At 43.9% G+C, this 19909-nt stretch overlaps 1 protein-coding gene across 5 annotated transcripts in view; it reads right to left on the bottom strand.

Moving 5' to 3' along the window:
• Nucleotides 1-19909, bottom strand: part of nrg2a (neuregulin 2a) — a 79026-nt gene that overhangs the window by 31215 nt on the left and 27902 nt on the right. For all 5 annotated transcript variants that reach the window (XM_030437750.1, XM_030437751.1, XM_030437749.1 and 2 more), the window contains exons 2-3: nucleotides 12347-12512; nucleotides 10666-10784 (exon numbers count right to left, since the gene is read on the bottom strand). In XM_030437750.1, coding sequence (XP_030293610.1) covers nucleotides 10666-10784; nucleotides 12347-12512 — 285 coding nt within the window. The remainder of the gene's footprint in view (nucleotides 1-10665; nucleotides 10785-12346; nucleotides 12513-19909) is intronic.

Genomic DNA, 19909 nt, shown 5'->3' with positions numbered 1-19909 from the left:
GACATCCCAAGATGTGGGGGTGATTTTTAGATAACTTAGTCATGTTTGTTTTTTTTTGTTTCGCAAAGATCTGATCGAGGGCGCCCGCTTGTCGGGTCAGGATTGACGGGATTAAAGCGAATCAGCGGAGCAAACACAACATGATGACGCTTTGAGAAAAGTGTTTGTTTTTTCATATTTTTTTCTCATTTTTTTCCCCCCCAGTAATGACGATCCAGCAGTTGCTGCTCCGATAACACATTAACACGAATGTGTCGAAGTTAGTAGGTTGCACAGCTCTGGTCAGAAAAGGTGATGAATTACTGACGTATTGTATTTGAGAGCTGACTTGTGTGTTGTGTGTTCGATACCTGACATTCCTACCACATTATCTGAGATGGTATCTTATTTTCACATCTGGCCCTTCGAAAAAAAAGCATAGTAGAATACCTAAATATCTCTTGTTGAGTGAACTTCTGACCGCTGACAGTTTCATTCACATATTCTATAGTTAGAATATAGGAATATTATATTTTATGGTATAGTCAATGCATAACAGAAGAACTAGTAAACGGTACAATACTTTGACTAATTTCTTTCTCTGAATATCGCCTCAGAGATGATTTTCATGACTATTTTAGTAACTTTTTACACAATTCTCTGTTTGTATTATGTATTTTTAACCCTGTTAGCTTTTGGTTATCAAAGCGACGTACTTGTCTGACGCATGAGGAGTCTGTTTAGCAGACAGTGAAAGCTATGTGGATGTACCTTTAAACACTTTATTGATAGGACAGCTTCAGAGATGACAGGAAAACGGATGGGAGGGGGGTGAGTGTCTGACATGCAGCTGAGGGCCCCAGGCCAGGATACAAACCCAGGGCTGCTGGCTACATGTACAAAGCCTCTGTATATGGGACCCCCGCTCTACCAACTGAGCTAACGGGCGTCCCTACTTCACTTTTTTAGTTTTCTTCAGAGACATGAATGAGATAAAAACCTACTGTATATGAAGGAAAGTAGACCCCCCCCCCCCCCCCCCGCTTTGGCAATGAGCTGTCAGGACCCCCAGGGCATTCAGGTGATTAAAGCGATTACACAACTTCACACAAGCCCGTGCTTCATGCTTATAACACTTTTGTAAAACGAGCAGCTAACGCAGAAGCCAGAACACGCAGTCCTAACAGGCCTTACAAGCATGAAACAGACCTCGAACCTATCGAGTTACTTGATAATCATCATGATTCAGCGTTTCCATTTGATTTACCATTCCCATGATTCCCCCCTCAGTCCTGTATACACTTGGCCCGTCGGTAGCGTCACGCGCCCGTGGCCCCTGGTAGCTCGGCGATGCTCGCACGACTGCATGATGTGTGCTTACGATGCTGTGGGTGTTCATCCGCTCATGACATCAACTCTTCCATTTACTCTGGAGCTTCCCGCTGTCCCGGATGCTGCCCACTAATACAGAGAGGGCCCCAACAGTAAACAAAAAACAACGTGCGAGCGTGGGCGAAGTGACGATTTTATGACTGCCTCTGCAGCTAAACATTATCGTGGGAGAGCTTCAAAACAAGGTCTAAGCTGTGACACGCTCCAGCTGTCGTGAGGTAAGAGGCGACGTCGGACGGCAAAACAAACAGCTCTGTGAAAAAAAGTGAGTCGATCGAATCTTAAACTGTCGGCTTTTCTGTGGTCGGTGTTGGGTACTTACTCAGATTCCTCAAACATCGAGGTGAATTTCAACCTCTTCTTAATTTTTGATTTCAACAAAGTTAGAGCACCAAAGACTCAGACTTTTTAAATATACGGTACGCACTGTATCTCTGTGATGGAGCCTTTAGTAAATTTGCCTGACAGCTCTTATTAACACTATGGAAGAGTAAGGGGCTGTGCGGGGATGAATGAATGAAAGTTTTGTATCCAAAAGCCAAGATCAGTGTCAAATTTGTTTCAACACTGGCACATGTTCAGCATCATCTATAACCCAGAGCGTCCATGCTGCAACAGCAATATCTTTGTGCCAAGTCAAGAACTGTACTTAAGTACAAATCTTAAGAGTGATATTGTACTTAACTCAGGGTTAAGTTTTTTTTTTTTGGGCCAATTCCTACTAATACTTTACTACATTTAGGAGGGAACTATTGTACTTTAACTTTATGTAACTATCAAGAAAGTATATCTTATCTCAACTCTTCGATAACTGTTGAAGTAAATCCTCATGTAAAAAAAAAAATAATAGTTTAATTAAAAAAAGTTTTTTTTTGAGGTTTTGGCCGATGGTCAAAGCTTTCACGTTGTACTTTTTCAGACATTTTAACCGAGAAAATAATCAGTAGATGAATCTATAGCGCAATTAAGGTAACTGAGGCAAATATTTGTAAGGAGGTTGATTGTGGAATCTCATCCCAACTCATCAACGACTAACGCTCTAAGAAGGTAGATCGGGCTGGCTACCGACCAAAAACATCAGCGGGAGAGGCCCGTCTTACAAATAACATCTGATTACATTACACATTACAAAGTATTCAGATGTATGATGTAACATTACATCAGGAAAGGATGGAGCATGATTTTTTTTGGTGCTTGAACCCGCCAACTGACCAGAGCTGGGATGTCGGTGCGACCGGCCGACCACCTTGGAGGAATGCCCGTCCGGACTCAAGGACTGTGGATAATTTTGAAAAAGTGGGCATGACTAATAGCACACCGGCTTGATCCACAGAACTCGACAAGCTGTTCTCCAGTGGGCCGTAAATACAGAACACTTGGCAGATGTGGAGCCCTGCTCCGCTCAGACACGGCTGCCTCTGCTGCTGCTGCTTACCCACACCAATCAATAGAATTGACTGGTGTACAGATACTCCACATTCAGCCGCGACCGCAACTCACATCCTTTAGCGTCATTAGCGATGAGTTTATCTTGCCGCTTGCGTAGTTTTGTTTTTACTACTCTTACCGGACAGAGACGTAGAAGGAGCACAGGAAGTTGTTGTTTATCTGGTTCAAAGTAGTACTTACTGTGATGTTTCACTTACGTGGGACAGATATGAACACTTACTGGAATTAGACAGAAAGAGATGGAGGGTTTTTTTTTTTTTTTTTGGTCTGGTGTTTATTTGTGTAAAGGCACTCTGAAGCAGTTAACATTACCGGGGAAAAACAGAAGAGTAACGGCCTTCCAGTCCAAAGCATGTCAGAGTTAGTCACAACACATACTTTTTTCTCTTGTGCGTATCTGCAGCAAAATGAGTATGAAAATATAAATAATTACGGCGTAACTGACTGACTTTAAATGATCCTAAATATGTATATTTCATCTGTTTTTGCTCAAGATTCAGGCCCAGGACACCCGGAGTGTAACACATTTGCTTTTACTGTGCTTAATTTGAAATAGTTAATTCACGGTTTATAGACTCCGTTTAATTGCTTATTAAGAGTTCAAAATACTCAGATTCTTCATCACTCTCAGATGCTTTTCTGTTGTTCATCTGGTTCCCTGGTACAATTAAGGTCCCTAGATAGAGCAACGCCGCCAAATGTTTTGAACTTTATAGTAACTTCTTGATTATTGCATTCAGTGGTAGACTCCAGGGTGTTTGAGCTGCATGGGTAAAAAAAAAAAAAGGAAGACTCCAGCTGTATGTGGCGGGGCACCAGCACACAGAAAGTCATCAAACATTTATACTGAACTGGAAGGGCACCCTGGAGGGCACATTATCATGTTTTACCTGTCACACAGGCATCCAAGAGGTCACTTTTGCTGCTTTTTTTGTCAAACATGGGGGCTCTTCTTTAAAGAGATGCATCAACTAGGCACTTTTGATTGATAATTGAAAAGATAAGAGAGGATTTAGATTCTTGCACTGGCCTAAAATCCAATTCAGCATGTATAGGATGAGATGGAACAAACGACCTAAAACTAAAAACAACCTACGTTACGCGTTGGAGTTGACAGCGGCCGAGATCTCCGCTGGATGACATCCCGTGATGCTGCGGGGATGCTCGAGCGTAGTTTCGTCCACTTAGCTGTAAAAAGCCACGAGGCCATTTGAAGTTAGTTAAGCGGTACTTGCGTGACAGAAGGGACTGCGTTCGACTTTCGGGACGGGGGAGCGAGAAAGCATGCAAAGGTATGCGCGTCTGCAAGTGCACGTGTGTGTGTGGGCCTGCCCGCGTGCGTGCATGCGCGAAATTGTTGCTGGTGGGCCCCAGCATGACTGAGGCTGAGGTTGGAGCAATCATATGTTCAGCTGTGATTTCCATCAACACATTCCTGGACGCTCACACACTCTCTCAGCGGAGCTGCGCACAGCACCCCCCAAGGATGTGACCTGCAGCCTGCAGACACATGGCTGCCTCACAAGCGCTTATCACAACACAGCAGCCTGTAGGATAATGGGAGGCCTTAATCTGAAGCCACGTGGAGCCAAGCAAACTTTGACTAGTGTTGCTCCTTCACACTGGCCTTATAGAAAACAGTCGATGATATACTACACCGTTCTGCAGAAGGCCAGCAGGTCTTACCATGCCAGACTGATTACAGGGTAGAGGTCAGACCAAATGGACAACAAATGGTCCCTGGTCCTCTACACTGGGGGTTGGGCACAAGGCTGAAAACCCCGCTCTGGAAAAGGCAGCGATTGTTCCAGAAAACTGCTAAAGGGACACGCGATATAACCAGACCACCAGGAGACACACACTCTCGCCACATGCTGCGTGCTGTCACGCATTCTGTCGCAATGCCGAAGTTGGCAAAACAAAAACAATAAAACACTGCGGATTAAGGGAAGAATGTCAAAATGGCTCCCCCTGATTGATGCCACGTTTCTTCCAAAAGCGGCCTCAGCGAAGGGGAAGCGGGGAACGAAGGGGCAAACTTAAAGATTCCAGTCAGCAGAACATCCCGCCATCTGTGCTGAATAATTATACGGCAACTGGCACTCGATCAGCTGACAGTGTGCGTTTCTCTCTCCCCCGGTCAAACAAAAAGAGACACGAGTAAAGTCCCCGCGCAGGTCCAGTCTTTCACCGTTACTGGCAAACTGCACGGCTGGCACGAGGCCACGGCGTACTGTGCGCTTTAAAACGCACGAGGGGATTCGCTCCGTGTTCAGCCTCGAAAAGCGTTGGATGGTTTTTTTTCTCTCGCCGCCCAAGGCAATTTGCACACTGGCGGCCTACACCCCGGTTCAGAGTTGCAAGGGGGTCGCATTTGTCCTGCCGCACAAATATTGACACAGGCTGAGTGATGACCGGCTGTTACGTGTAGTATCAATTATAAGGGGTTTACATGTTTTCGCTTCACGTGTCGAGGGGCAGTGGTTCATCTCCTCCTCGTACTCCTTCATGATAGATCACTTTTTTAGCGAAGCAGCGCAAATTAGGTCACACTCCTCGTTCTTTGCACACAGACTTTAAAGACGTATGTGTTCACACTTGCTGATGGAAAATGCTACTGCATTTGCTGGTAGAGCAGGAAATCCATTTGCGATATATTATGTAATGGGTATAGAGGACCAGTACCACTGATTGGGTTAGGGTTAGGGTTAGGACCACGATCGCTGATTGGTCTGTACCAATCAGCAATACCTGATTGGTCAGTACTGAGATTTTGACAAGCTCCTGAACGAACTGTGCTGCTGTCTGTCATTTTTTTTAAACGTTTATGTCGCCAAACATGCCTTAGCTGGCGTTTTTTTAAGCTCTAAAGTAAGGTAAAATAGCAGCAGGTATGTCACAAAGCTGTCGCAAAGTCAAGTCGGTAAAAAAGATTGTAGTGTGTAGTGTGTTCAGATAATCACCAGGTACCCTGAACAAAGTCTGAACTCAGAGTGAGCTGTCCCGACAACAGAGATAACTCATTTTAACTAACTAATTCTAATTTCTTTTACTAATTTTAATAATCTTCAAATGTGTTTATCAGAAAAGTCAGTGTATATAACAGAAGCAGGATATTTTACAGTTTAACAGTAAACTTTATAATCCAGAATGACATCAGGGCCCTGGAACAGTAAACTGACTGGGAACTGAATAATTGGAATTTAAGTTTCATTTTGGCATACATGCACAGATGCCCGTATATTTTAGCCGGGATCGGACGGACTCTGGTTAATATTTTCAACTCTAGGGAGGTGATCGTAATGCTTCATAAGTCATAAGTCATCATAACTTTTGAATCTTTTTTGCTTCTTTTCATGTCACGACTTATCTTTTGCACCAAAGGATGGAGGGCAGCAGAGACGCGGTCTTGAGTCACCGTGACTCGGACGCAAGTCGACACAAGTCGCTGCCCTGATGACTTGAAAGCGAAAGACGTGTGACTCAGCTTGGACTTGAAACACGATGGCTGAAATCTGTTTTCATTTTTTTATGTTGTCAGTGCATTTTTTTTTCTTTTTCAATTTTGTCGAAGCACGTCACACCTCACAAGGGATGCATTTTGCGATTGAGAAGAAATGAAGAAATAAATGAGCTTTTCTAAAATATATATCCATTGTTCGATTGTGATTATTTCACTGGTAAGACTGCAGCATCTTGAGTGGAGGAAAAGTGACTTGACTCGCCCTAACTCAAGGACTCTACTTGAATCTTGACTTGAGAGTATGGATCAGCGTCGATAAGCAGTAGCAGGATCAATATAGATTCTGATAAAATCCCAATGACAAACGTCTGCATGTGCCATCTTTCAAAAAATCCACAACAGTGCCGATGCAAATGAGAGCTTTCTTTTGCATCCATGCGGAAAAGATCCCCACTCGCCCCAAGTTGAGGAAAAGAATAAACAAATAAATCATGAATTTAAAGAATAATATTAACCGAGTGTAAAGACAAACCCCCACCTCACACACAACACAACAATGAGTCAAACCAGTGGCTGGCACAGTGCAGGAGTGTGTGTGTGTGTGTGTGTGTGTGTGTGTGTGTGTGAGCTGCTCGGCTTGTGGTGGCCCGTATTCACCATGTGGTGGAGCTGAGTGATGGTTTCCCAAAGTCTGCCTTCACCAGGACAGACAGCAGGCAGGCAGGCAGCCATGTGCTACACTCTCCCTGCTGCTGCCCGCTTTACAATGATGCTCCTCTTTTGACATTATCATCTATGATCTTGCACTCTCTGTCCGCGTGTTTTCTAATGACTGCGTGTTTCTCAGCTGTGTTAGCATGCTAGGTAAAAAAAAAAAAGAAAAAGAAGCCACCTGTCTGTGCACATCAGGACAGTGCAGGAAGGTCTGTTGGAGGAAGCTGGCGAGCGCTAACTGCGTTCAAAAAATGGGTGTGAAAGTCTCCTCTGCAACACGGCGGGCTCTTGTCTCCCCCCCCTTCATACTTTTCCCCCCCCTCTCGACTGTCTGCCTCTCCTTCCTCTGGCTGTATCCCGACCCCCCACCAACCCCCCTCCCCACCCACCCCTCGCTCTCTCTCCCCCTAATGTCTTTGTCTGCTTCCTGTCATGCATTCCCTCATTTTGTAATTCTTTCCCCCCCTTTATTCACGCTCTCTTCTTCTTTTCTGCTCCCCCTCTGTCCATCTACATCTGCACCCCTCCCCTCGCTCTCCCCCTCCCTAGAAGGCGCACACACACACACACACACACACACACACATAATACTGCGGCTACATGCTGCTTCGGCAACATACTGCAGCAGGCAGGCAGGCAGGCAGGCATACTCCACTGCAGCCCTTTAACACAACAGCCATTTCTCTTATGACCTCAGGATGAAAAGCAGCTCCTGGTCGTGGTGTGTTACATGTCCTCTGCATCAAAATCAAGCAAAAACAAAAAACTCACAGCTAGAGAAAGCCCGTTATTTCCTAAAAGAAATTCTCTGCAAACGCAACATGTGACAGAGAATTTCAGCCTTTTATGGCAATCGCGGCGACGTGCACGGTGAGGCTGCCACTCTCCTTTTATTGACAAATGTAGTTCCAGCCCTCCCACTGCCTATGGACATACCACCCCTTATTTCGCCCCGTCTTGCCTTTCTCCCCTGAAGCATGACGGAACTAGGCGTGCTGGTGTAACACAATGGGACTTCTTCATTGAAACGACGAACAAACACACTCGCACATGCACAAACAAAACAAAACAAAAAAAAGGCACAGGGAGACAGACATCTGTTGATCCCGGCACATGATAGGAAGTACAGTGATGCCATTGTTGGAGCATCCAGGAGTGATTTAAGGAAGTGTCGGCCGCTGACATACAGACAGACAGACATGCGAAGAACAGACACAATCGTTTCCACAACGGCGAGCACCAAAGTGTGCATACGCGTGCAAGATTTAAAGGGTCACCATGTAGTTTTTGTAAAAAAGAAATTCCAACTCTGAATTGTAATATCTACAATATTAATGAGGTAATAATACAAACTCATAAAATATTTATTGTTCCTGTTACTGGATAAACCAGCTGTTCTCAGAGGAAAAATAAGGTCCCCAGAGCACTGTTTGAAGCTGGAAAAAAGTGGCAGGGTCCGCCACATATAAACAAAGTAAAACAGTCTGAGTTGTCCTTTAGGGTCAGTTTGTTTACTCAGTTTTATTCAGTCAAAAACAAAAAAACAAAAAATCAGTCAAAGAAGACCTTTAAAGCTCTCCCCTTAAACTCCATATTGCATCTTTAAGGCACAAACACGCACATGTTTTAACTATTAGCATATTTTGCGGCAGATGTAGGGATATCATGTTTTAATACGGTGCACACCGTCGGCTGAAAAAACACTGTCTAGTGCACCGCATCATCACTCACTCATGTTTTATCCATTGTGGCTACTGTACGTCTCGGGCCACTTCGCTCGTTGCTTTGTAATATTATATTTTTCTTTGATATTACGGCCACTTTTGCCTGCTAAGATCATCATATAGGGTTTCACGGGCCACCAGTCACATGTTCGTAAGCCTTCATTAAACACTCAGGCAAACAGGTGCCACCACCAGGGATTCCCTCCCCTCCCCACCGACCTTTGCGGGGCTCAGAGCACCGTTTAACCTATTTCCATTTAATTGCCATTAAGCGCGTTTGTTACTCACTGATTACTGTTTAATTTTTCATAAATGTTAGCGCAGTATGTCTCGGGTATCCCGCGCATCACTGACCCTTTAAATAGTGCACGCTCTCGAGTGAAAAAAAAAAAAAATAAAAAAAATAAGAAGAAGAAATATATCATTGCACTGGAATAAAGCCAAACAGGCGCACAGGATTAGCCACACGATCTGGCTATAAAAACTCATTGAAGCTTTTCAGATGTCAGAGAATAAAAAGAGGCGATGCCCCCCCCCCCCCCCCCCCCCCTGTTTAAACACAAGATGGATGACTTTCTTTTCTGCACAATTGTTTGCCGGAAAAATAGATCTTGCATGTTGGAACAGACTGAGAAATCTCTGTGTTTTCAAACACAATGGGCCCTTTTCTCTTTCTGTAAAGAGCTGCTACTCTAATAATGCAGCCCGGCTTAAGTCTGCTAACTGTAAACAATGGCGCCAAAAAAGGTGGCCTTGACAAACATAAAGAGAGAAGTGGGGGGGGTTATCATTGCGGCCTGAAAGTGAACACAAGGACATTGAGTGATGGCTGAACTCCGGCACCTCCCTTTTACTTACCAGCCGCACCTCACACGTCAGTATACTCACCCCGCTGTCAAGGTCAGCGATGAGAATGAGGGTATCTCCTCCGCGGCACGGAAGCGAGGAGCACTACTCTTATATCTCACTGATTCTCCGAAAGCAGCGAGAGAACAGTGAAACACACGAGTCAAGTCAGCTCAGACTCAGGTTCACCGGAATATGTCGTCACGCATACAGCTCCTCGACATCAACAGCGCCCTGTCTCCACCGGCCCCGCAAAAAAAACTCCATGTGCCATCACGCTGACTCATGTGTGCCAGACGAGCCTGACGCACGCCTCCCTGACAGTCGGCATCCAGATAGCATCGGGTCCTTCTCTGATCAAGGCAGATCGAGGCAGGCGCTACATGAGTTGTATCTCCTTCATTTATTTAATTCTTTTTTTTTTTTTTTTTTTAAACACCGGCTCCGTCCACTCAGACAACAAGCTACCCACAGACGCCGCACCCTCGCTACCCGCACCGCTCGGAACAAACACAAACTCACCACCCCGCCAAATGGAGGCAGCTGTTATCGAGGCTCTTTCATCTGCTACAGTACTTGTGTAAAAACTCAGTAATGCACACACCACCACCACCACCACCGGTGAACGAGCCTGTTAGATTCTATCATCCGAAGGGTTTAGACACTTTTTTTTTCCCCCTTCTTCTTTACACCTTTACATATTCCGTCGAGCGCATGTTTTTAAGATTTTGTACTATACTTCTTCTACTATATTCTGCTGCTTTTGTTGTGTGCTAGCGACGGTCAAAGGCACCGCGCGCTGCAGATTCTCGGGATTTCTTGCTCCCGGCAGATCGCCCGAGACTGAAAAAAACTGAGCCATCGCGCCGTACAGTGCATTTAAATTCCATTCACCTCTGAGAACAATGCACTGTTCCACTGATTAAAAGGCCCCCGCGGCCACATGTGTGGACAGTTGTTCTTCATGCGTGTTACCGGTGTTACATGCCTGTTTGCGATAGCCCCCTTTTGATCTCTCATTTGGAAGAAGAACAGTCATGACAACAACAATGCACATCTGTGCCGCTTCACTTGTTGCTTAGGAGTCGGCGTACTCACTGCTTTGGACGTTAACAGTGCCAGTGGAGTTGTCCTTTCCCAGCGGGTTCTCCACCACACATGTGTAATTCCCAGAATCCTCCAGTTTTGCTCTGTTGATCTGGACTCTGGAGTTTTTCCTGTGGGAGACAACACTCGCACAGCTGAGTCAGGGGAATCGGGGCAGGGAGGAAATAGCATGGAAACGCAACAAGTGGAAACATGGGAGACAAAGAGGCAGACAACAGGGCAAGCAGCAGCATGGCAACAACGCTCTGCTTTGATAGGGATACATGCTCGCTCACTCTGGGGCCAAGTATGAGGGAAAACTGCTTACATTGAGAAAGCACGGGTGCAGAGGCGTTACAGCAACTGTTCCATAAAAGGCGCTTGTTGGTTTCACAGCTGCAGACTTTTACAACAAAACAATTGCATCTGCTTCTTGGTGCAATTGGCCAACGTGTGAATTCATGCTCATGTTGCTGTTACCGCTAGCTGCACGGCTAACTGAGCTAACTAGCTAATGGAAACTACGGTCAGCAGAGTGCTATCACAGGGCAGGACACGCCAGGGCTAGCGGGTTAGCATGCTAACCTAAGTAGATATCTCTGCAACACAATGCACGTCTTTGACAGAACGGCAAAACATTTTTAAATTACAGATTGCACCTTTAGACCCGATCTAGCTGTTTGCTGAGAATGCACTGATGAGGGCAATGGATGTGTTAAGAGAGCTGCACACGACACATTCATGTGGTATCCGGATCATCAGAAAAATGAGTTTCCGACTAGGGAGATGTATTTGATTTGGAAAAATAACTTGGAAAGTTAGCAACGATTTTGGTACATGACTTAGACATCATGCACACAGAAACATGGATGAAGATAAATGTGTGACCGACGGCAAGAAGCGTCTTATCAATTCACATATTGCAGATTATGCTTTGCAAACATGTAATCCGTCTTTCTTTAGGTCTTCATCTAGTTAGTTGCTGTCCACTGAGAGCGCGCTAGATTGGCTACTTATTAAAGAGGAGATACTTATTACCACGATCATTGAAGAGTCGTCTTTAAAACCTTTGACAGGACAGCTCAACCTGCAAACAAGGTCAAATATGACTCGGTGTGCCATGAAGTGTAAAATGCTCATTCATGTGCACAATGTCCTAATGTATAGCTGAGGCCCGGGGGGTGGGGGGATGTGCACTGAACACTGAGACCAGAAAGAAACAAAACTTGCTTTCTGAGTCTCGTATGCAGCTCCGATAATACACCCAAAACATGACAGAACAGGGAAGTCAGTTACTGTGCGTTTTTTTTTTTTTTTGTGCCAGTTTTACTCTTACTGGTAACCGTGACATGATAAAATGTGACCCGACAGTGGTGCAAGTTGTGGGAAATCTGCGATCCTGTGAGGTTAGTCGTATACAACTGATGTAAAGTTTCTCTAAAGTTAGCAAACATTAGCCACAAGCAACACTTGACTAGCGATTACTGAATTTAGGGTAGAAAGACTTGAGATTTATCCCACAAATTAAATACATGTTTTTTTATTGAATTGACTATATTGATATTGATTTTGATTTCCCTCTACAGCTTCTTTAAAACAAACTGCAGCGGCACATCCTGTTGATAAAAGCAACCTCCCCTCCGTCTCTTTACAGCTCGGACCGTTTCGCAGGACACGGGTGACTTGTACTCACTGGCTGCTCCTTATTCTGACTTTTTTGCTTTTCTTCAGCTCATTGCCATCTTTGAACCATCTGTAGGTGGGGAGAGGGTTCCCTGTTGCCTCACACTTTACTGTGAGCTTGCTTCCCTCGTCCACGATTATTGGATTCCTCATCGGTTTTAGCTTTGGCGCCGCAGCTGGGGGAGAAAAAAAAAAGAGAGAAAAGAGAACGACTGGGTGTTATTAACCGTCATAGACATAAACTTATCCTTGCAGTGTTGGTTTTATGATTGTGTGTTGTTTTTTTTTTTGTTTTTTTTGTTTCAGGAAGAACAGCGAGACAGAAACGGAGCCAGTCATCATCTCCGCGGACTCAGCCAACAGCTCTCTCATGTGACCACCAGATGTTGTCACTAGAGATATTATCAACTTTGTCTAAGACTAATAAACAGGCAGAATTTCACTCCGCTGCTGCTGCTGCTGCTGCTATGAAAACACCTGAAGCAATATTTATACGCGCACGATCCGACAAACAAAACACATTCAATTAGAGGCCATCGGTAAACAAGAAAAGAGCGCTTTAACACCACGATAGCTGGCTTTTTGACTCAGGACTTTTTCAAAACACAAATTCTGAAGATCGACTCACTTTTTACAACTTCCACTAATTCTGCTGACCTCGGCTCATGTGTCAAAAAATATATAATTTCATTGCAACCTTTCTCCTCAGATGAAAAAAAGAAAAAAAAGAAAAGGGAATTGAAATATTGAAAAGTGATCTTTTGTCCGGACGCACGCATACGTGCCCGCTCAACACACACTCGCACAAACGCTCGCCAGCTGACAGCTGCACACATGTTTAGGAGAGGACTCATGCAGGGCGGGGCGAGAGGGAAGGGGTGAACAAGGGTCAACCAGAGGCTGGCCAAGATGCCCCCCTCTCTCGCTCTCCCCTGCACACAAACACGCACGATTTCACGCGCGCGCTAAACCGAGCGGCCCCTGCGAGCAAACTGCAGATGTTTGCTGTGCGTCGCCTCCTAAAGCACAACGCCACAATGGAGACAAACAAAGCGTGACAGGCAGAGTGAGGTTTACATAGGTAACGACTCCAATTAAGGAGGTGCACCAAAATTATCCCCTGTCGGCCTCTTTTTTGAGAGACTGTCCTACTTCACTGACCTGGTAAAGGCGTCATTCATGTCTGCGCAGGAAGAAAAACCTTAATGATGCTGCATTTTCTTTTTTGCCTTTTTTTTTTTTTTTGTCGATTTGATCCCGGGTTGTGATGTATTTTTGGGGGTGCAGTCGGGTTTGCTTCAAAAACAGCATTTTCACTTTGGATTTGCTAATGATGATGTCTGAAACGCTCTGTTTTAGCTCCTGTCTCTTTAAGGGCACATACATACATAGGGTAAACATTTACACACGGCTCCTTGTCTTAAATGCACAGTTTATGCGGTATCTCAATCAAAACAATGAACACAAAAGAGTGGTTCGATGATGTTGTGACGCAGCGTGGGATCATGGGAGTTGCTGTCTTCATTGTTAAAAAAACAAACAAAAACCCACCGTCGCCATCTGACGTGACTCGGGCCAGAAACCAGGTTCTAACACGAGGTAATGTATTAAAGTTTCATGTCGTGTTTAAGTCTCATCTGGCATGTACCTGGAAGTTACAACGACAGGCGACCCATTTAATGCACCGTCGCCTTGAAAACGGTGTGTTCCTCTGTTTTGAAGATTTGGGATAATGTGAGTACACAGTTTATCTTTAAGCTCCGTAAGCCTGGCAGATGTTGGTTTGAAAGAACTCTTTCTTTGGCATCCAAGAACCTTGAGAGTCTGCCCTGTGTGCTCTGCCACCTCTGGTCACTTGGCACGAATACTCCTCGAAGAGGCCAGAGGACGGCTCTCAGCTCCAGCCTTGGACCTCTTTGGTACCGCCTCGGTTAGTAATGTTGATGACGCAGCACAGAGAGAGGTTACTATGATCCATCCTTGTCGATTTTTGTCTCACTTAACAGTCTGATGCGCATGGATGTATTTTTATCCATGCGATCATCTTAATTTGTGCTGTAATCTTGAGACCTTTGACGTTTGCTGATATTTTCTGCCCACTGATGCTGATGCTCAGACTTAAGCGGCTCGAATTAGCCCGATTTAAAACAACAGGCTTTGATTACTCCGCGAAACTGGGCACCATGCATACTAAAAGATCTGTCTGTCTGATGTACACTTTGAGCTAATTTCCACTGGAATCACAGATACTTAAATGTCACATTTAAAATAGCTCGCAAACAGCGCAGATCAATGGAAAGAGGAGAACTATTCTTAGTTCAATAGCAGCTATTTGTTTCTAAAATTACTCTGTAGCTGGTAAGACAGTGGAACTTTTATCTGTGCACAGCTTCCTGCTTGGAAAATGTGGCTGGTGATATTCGTGGCGTTCTGGAAAACAAAGACAAAGATTCTGACACGAGGCAGATGTGCCTTTGTACCGGGGTACTTAGTAACCTTAATGAGCTTATTCTCGGGATGGGTCTTTGTGCTGCCATTGCTCCCGCAGTTAGCTCAAGATTTTACTGTCCCGAAAGGGTTTTTGGAACAATAAAACCCTCATTTATGCAGCAAGGCATAAATGTGGTTTTGCTGAAAGTCATAACATTATATAGGCCGAATACGCGCTGCATATCGGCAGTTTCAAATCAGCTTCGGCCAGCGGTGTGGGTTTATCAGTGGCCTCGAGCAAGGCCGTATACTGAACATGAGACTCCTGAAGCTCCAGATGTTCTTCATTAAACAGTTTCTGTTATTTAACAAATGTAATGTAGTGCATTGGACTTGATGTTAAATAAAGATCAGACTGCACAATGCCTTACGGTCGACTGATCCTCCTAATTTCGCATTACGCCAGCTAATGGAATAATACCAACTCTGTATCGGTTGTTTTGCAACATGGCAAGTTGATGAATAGCATATGCACATGTGCAACGCTTGACAGGCAGCTCGTTTGTATACCGCTGTATCGCAGGACGGAACAGAACTGGACTTCGAAAAAAAAAAAAAAGTCCCCGGTCTGGATGTGCGCACAATTTCCAAACACAACTCAACTCGGACTCAGCACAACGCCTGAGGAAAGCCTTGTCAGTCATAGTTAGAGAGCAGCAGGAATGGAGTTGCACCACAAAGAAAAATGTCCAGCACTTCCCTCGGACACAGGTTCGTCCTTGCCAAGCAAATTAAACAAGCTTTGTCCTTGCCTGGAAAAGTTACAGAAACACAGGACTGCACTTCTCATCAACCCCGATGAGCCAGATGTGCGGGAGAGGTCCGCTGCATCTACGGCTCTAATGAAGACACAGTCCATCAGACACTCTCGCTCCGAGGTACAGATGTTTGACATTATACTGCGCAGGGATTAGTCCTCATGTCCATGTTAAGTAAAGAATGTCTTTCCAGCTCTTTTATCTGCTTAAGCCAAATAAATCAACAAAACAAATGCCTCTATAGTCCATAAACTTCCACTCCGACAGCTTGGTCAGTGATATACTGGGGTTGCTCACGCTTGAGATGACAGATGCGAAAAACAGAGCATCATACAGTGGACAGATTGATGGACAACTTAAGTAAAATACATCAAGTCGACTTTGACAGAAAGGCACGTTAATTTTACCAGTCGCAATGAATGTTTTCCAACAAGAGTCGTTATCATTGGAAATAAAATGACTTCTTGGAGACAAATCTGTTTTTCCATTACACCTGTGGAAAAAAAGGGTCCGGCAGCGATGATAAACCCTCGCCTCAACAACAGCCCGATTCTCTCTTTTTGAAGCGGAGGGGCAGCTGCAGACATGGACTATAAAAACCAAATTTGAGAATAGAAGCCTAACCGGCGTGTCAACAGCTCATGCCTTGGGTAACAGTTGGAGACCTCGGCCCAGAGAGAGCTTCAAAAACAAAGTGACCTGATGAATTAACAATGCATTGCCCGTGTTATTGAGTTAACATTTCTGTTTTACTTCCAGGAGCTTAGAAAAGGAATCCGAGGCATGCCTTTGTGTTCTCCCTCCTAGACAAAGTATCCCTGATTACTCCGGCGTTATGTCACTTCGGTGCACGCCGTCCAAAGACAAATTACATGGCGAGACAGCCAGAGCGATGGGTTTTGCATGTGGGAATGGTTCTTTTCGGACGCCGCGCACTGGTCACTGTAATGCAACATCTGTTCGAGGAGATCATTTCAACAGCCTCCCACAACAACCCGAGACACTTCCACCAAATAATTATCTGCCACATTGTTTATATATGACTCAAAATGCCCCACTTCCCTCTCACTAAACTCTATACACAAACTACTAATAGTGTTGCTTTTGCAATTCATAAAATGTTTTATGTTCCCCTGAAACAGTAAAAACAAATGAAGACACTGAGCGAGAAAATGTGAATCATTTCAACTGGTCAACTTTTTACACACTTAAAAATACTGGGTAATGAATTGACCCAGTTGGGGTTGAATATAGCACAGGTACAATACACTGTAGATTTTAAAATTCGACTTGACTTTAAAAGCATCAGATAATGGATTACCTCAGAATTACCAAGTAAAACAGACTTTTCAATTTAAATAGTATTCACTAAAAAGTTTTAAAAACATAACCATTTCCTTAACTTGATCAGATTTTACAGTGTACTGGGATAACTAGCAATGGGTAGAAAACTGCCAAAGGGTTGATGCAGTTAGCCAACGGTAATTAGCTGTGTTTTATTGACTTCACACTGGGTCGATATTTAACTCATAAGTTGTTTACTTGTCTTTTTATATAAGATGACTCAAAAAAATTCACAGAAAGAGCAATCATGCCCTGTTTGTTGTAAATTAATCTTTGGATTTTTATCACTTTCTGTTTCTAATCATTTTTAAACCAACAATCCATCGCTGATAGGCTACTCGATTTAAACCAAACTTCAGGGAATCTACACGACGTGCAATCAGTTGTTAAACTAATTAAAACGGTGGGAGAAGATGCTGTGGCGATTCTGCGGAGCCGACATCAAGTACGCTAACGTTTTTCAGTTCTTCGTGTCTAGAGAAAACTAGGACGCCGTACATTGTGTTTACGCCGTTCAATCATGTAGGCCCTGTGAGGATGAAAAAAGCCTCCTTTTCAACTCCACAAGAACAAAAGAACTCAAGAGAAAGAGCCACAAAGGCATTCGCAGGGTGAATTTGGACCAAAAGAGGCCAGACCTTTCAAATTTCCTGACAAAACTGGCCTCCATTTACAAAATTTCACACCACAGTGAGTGTTGGCAAAACTGTCTATGTTTTCTTGCATTGCTCAAGCAACACAGCTACAGTCCAAAAGTGCACTTCGAACTGTAAAGTACTTTTGTTTGGTCCTGGAATATATTGAAGACATTCACATATTGTGTTTTTACCTTGTACAAGAACTTCTATAGTTTGTGCACTGCAGACTTCGTCTCACCTTACATATGATGCATGCATTTTACAACAATGGGACACGCTGCCATTTAACAGAGACTTCATTTTGTGACGGTAAAAAAATTAAAATATTTCAGACAACTGGATTAAACTGGGCTACTGACAACAGTTGAAACAAGAGTGTAAGTTGTGTACAAGTGTCACTCAGTACCTTACTGTTTATGTATGTTAAAGTGCTCGGGGCTATAACGGCTGTAATTAGCAGAGTGTGAACATCTTTGCTCAGCACCGCGTCTTGCGGCGCCGAAACCGCCAACATGAAAAAACAAACAAAACGGAAGTTTTCACTTCACACGTTGAACTGAGCTCTGCTTCAATCACCTCCACAGAATCTATCATTTAAGAGCAATATTTCATCCCAAAACGTAGGATAACATTTGCTTTCTATGTAATTTATTAGTTTTGGCAACGGTCGTAGGGAACATAATCGAGTCCTCGCTAGAACACTAGTTTTCTCTGTGTTGCATTGTTCTTTCGCAATAATGACTGTTGTGAGTTCTTATGAAGAGACTTGAGTGAATGAACTTGAATCAGGTACCCAATGAGGATTTGTACCTTCACCATGAGAGCTGCTAGTGACACATTTTACTTTACATTGACATTATCTGTAGCCGGGTCCTCGCTCATCCACTTACTTGTCGTAATCGGAGAGCGATAACTTACTTAAATCAGAAAAATTGGACTTCGTAATGAAGCCTGGTCTTCCTCAGTAAGACGACAGTAAGTCAATAACTTCGCTGCTCGGGTTTATTTTTAATCATTGTTCTGATGAATGTCCCAACTGTGCCACAAAACGCTACATGCAAATACTGTCTACGATCATTTCCTTAACATTTGCCTATTGTGTCAGCATCCCGATGAACAAATGATAATGATGTTACTATTATTGTAGTTATATGGCCAGTTTCAATAGAATATTCAGATTAACAACTAAAAGCTCCACTAAGAACTTCAGTTTTTTTTACATTGACCATCGGTAAAATGACTACCTCTAAAGTGTAAGTAGTTCTACACATCTCAGCACGGCTCTCATTGACTCCACCAGAGCAGACGCTTCCACTGCACAACCCACATTTGCCCTTTTTTTTTTTTTTTTTTTTAAGTTGGGGATGGTAACATTGAAAAGTCAGCAAGAAGATCCAACCATAAAAAAAAAATCCCATCTCCTCAGGCCTCCCTCCAAGCCACTCCCCCAAAACACATGCAATTCCACATATCTTCAAGATTCACCTCAAAGGTAGACTTTAGACGCCTTCAAGATTAATCACCACCTTAAACCTGACGACTGCCATTGGTCAACAAATAAGGAATCAACATTTTACATAATACTGCCGTTAGGTCTGTAACAGCTGATTCATTTACAAGAACAGCAACATACTGAGAGAGGGGCGGAGACATCGATATAAAGGGAATTGCGCACAAGGTGACACACCAATGACAAACATTACACTTGATGTCGTTTTTAGCAAAATCATTTCAATTTCCACTTCTGTTGGTATCTTAAAGTAACTCAATATGAGCACACGGTAAAGTAGTTAACTCATTGTGACTGCCCGGCAAGCTAAATATGCATTCACAACATAGCCTGGAAGCTCTTTGGTAAACCAGCGATTTCAAAAGTTTCGTCACCAGATTACTTTCAGATTAAAAGTCTGTCATAATTTGTCTGGATACAGTCTCTCAGAGCCACCTTTCAAAAGACTTCCGTTCGCTTACAAATCTGCGGCATTAATTAGCCACGCTGAGAGCCGTGTTCACTTAACACAAAAAAACAGGGCGGCTACGCGGATTTCAAAAGCTTTACCAGGGACTATAATGATGAATGTGCTGTCCATTGTCAGTTGAATGACGTTTTATGAGCTGGCTTTATGTTTAGTTTCCCTTTTTTCCAGTTGTTGTTTATTTGTCAGAGCAATTACATGTAGCAAGATCACACCTGAATGATACGTCAGGGTTGTCACCACCTCCTCCGACTGCTGGTCTCTATTTTGTTGCTGAATATCTTCTATTATGAAGGTGTGGCAGGTGTGAGCGCATGTTCAAAAAGCATCTGGCACAAAACGAAGGAGCCGACGCTTCACTTTCATT

This window comes from Sparus aurata, chromosome 13, assembly GCF_900880675.1.
Source record: "Sparus aurata chromosome 13, fSpaAur1.1, whole genome shotgun sequence".
NCBI classification, from domain to species: Eukaryota; Metazoa; Chordata; class Actinopteri; order Spariformes; family Sparidae; genus Sparus; species Sparus aurata.
The sequence above is the reverse complement of the archived record's forward strand: the minus strand, read 5'-3'. Positions and strand labels throughout refer to the sequence as shown.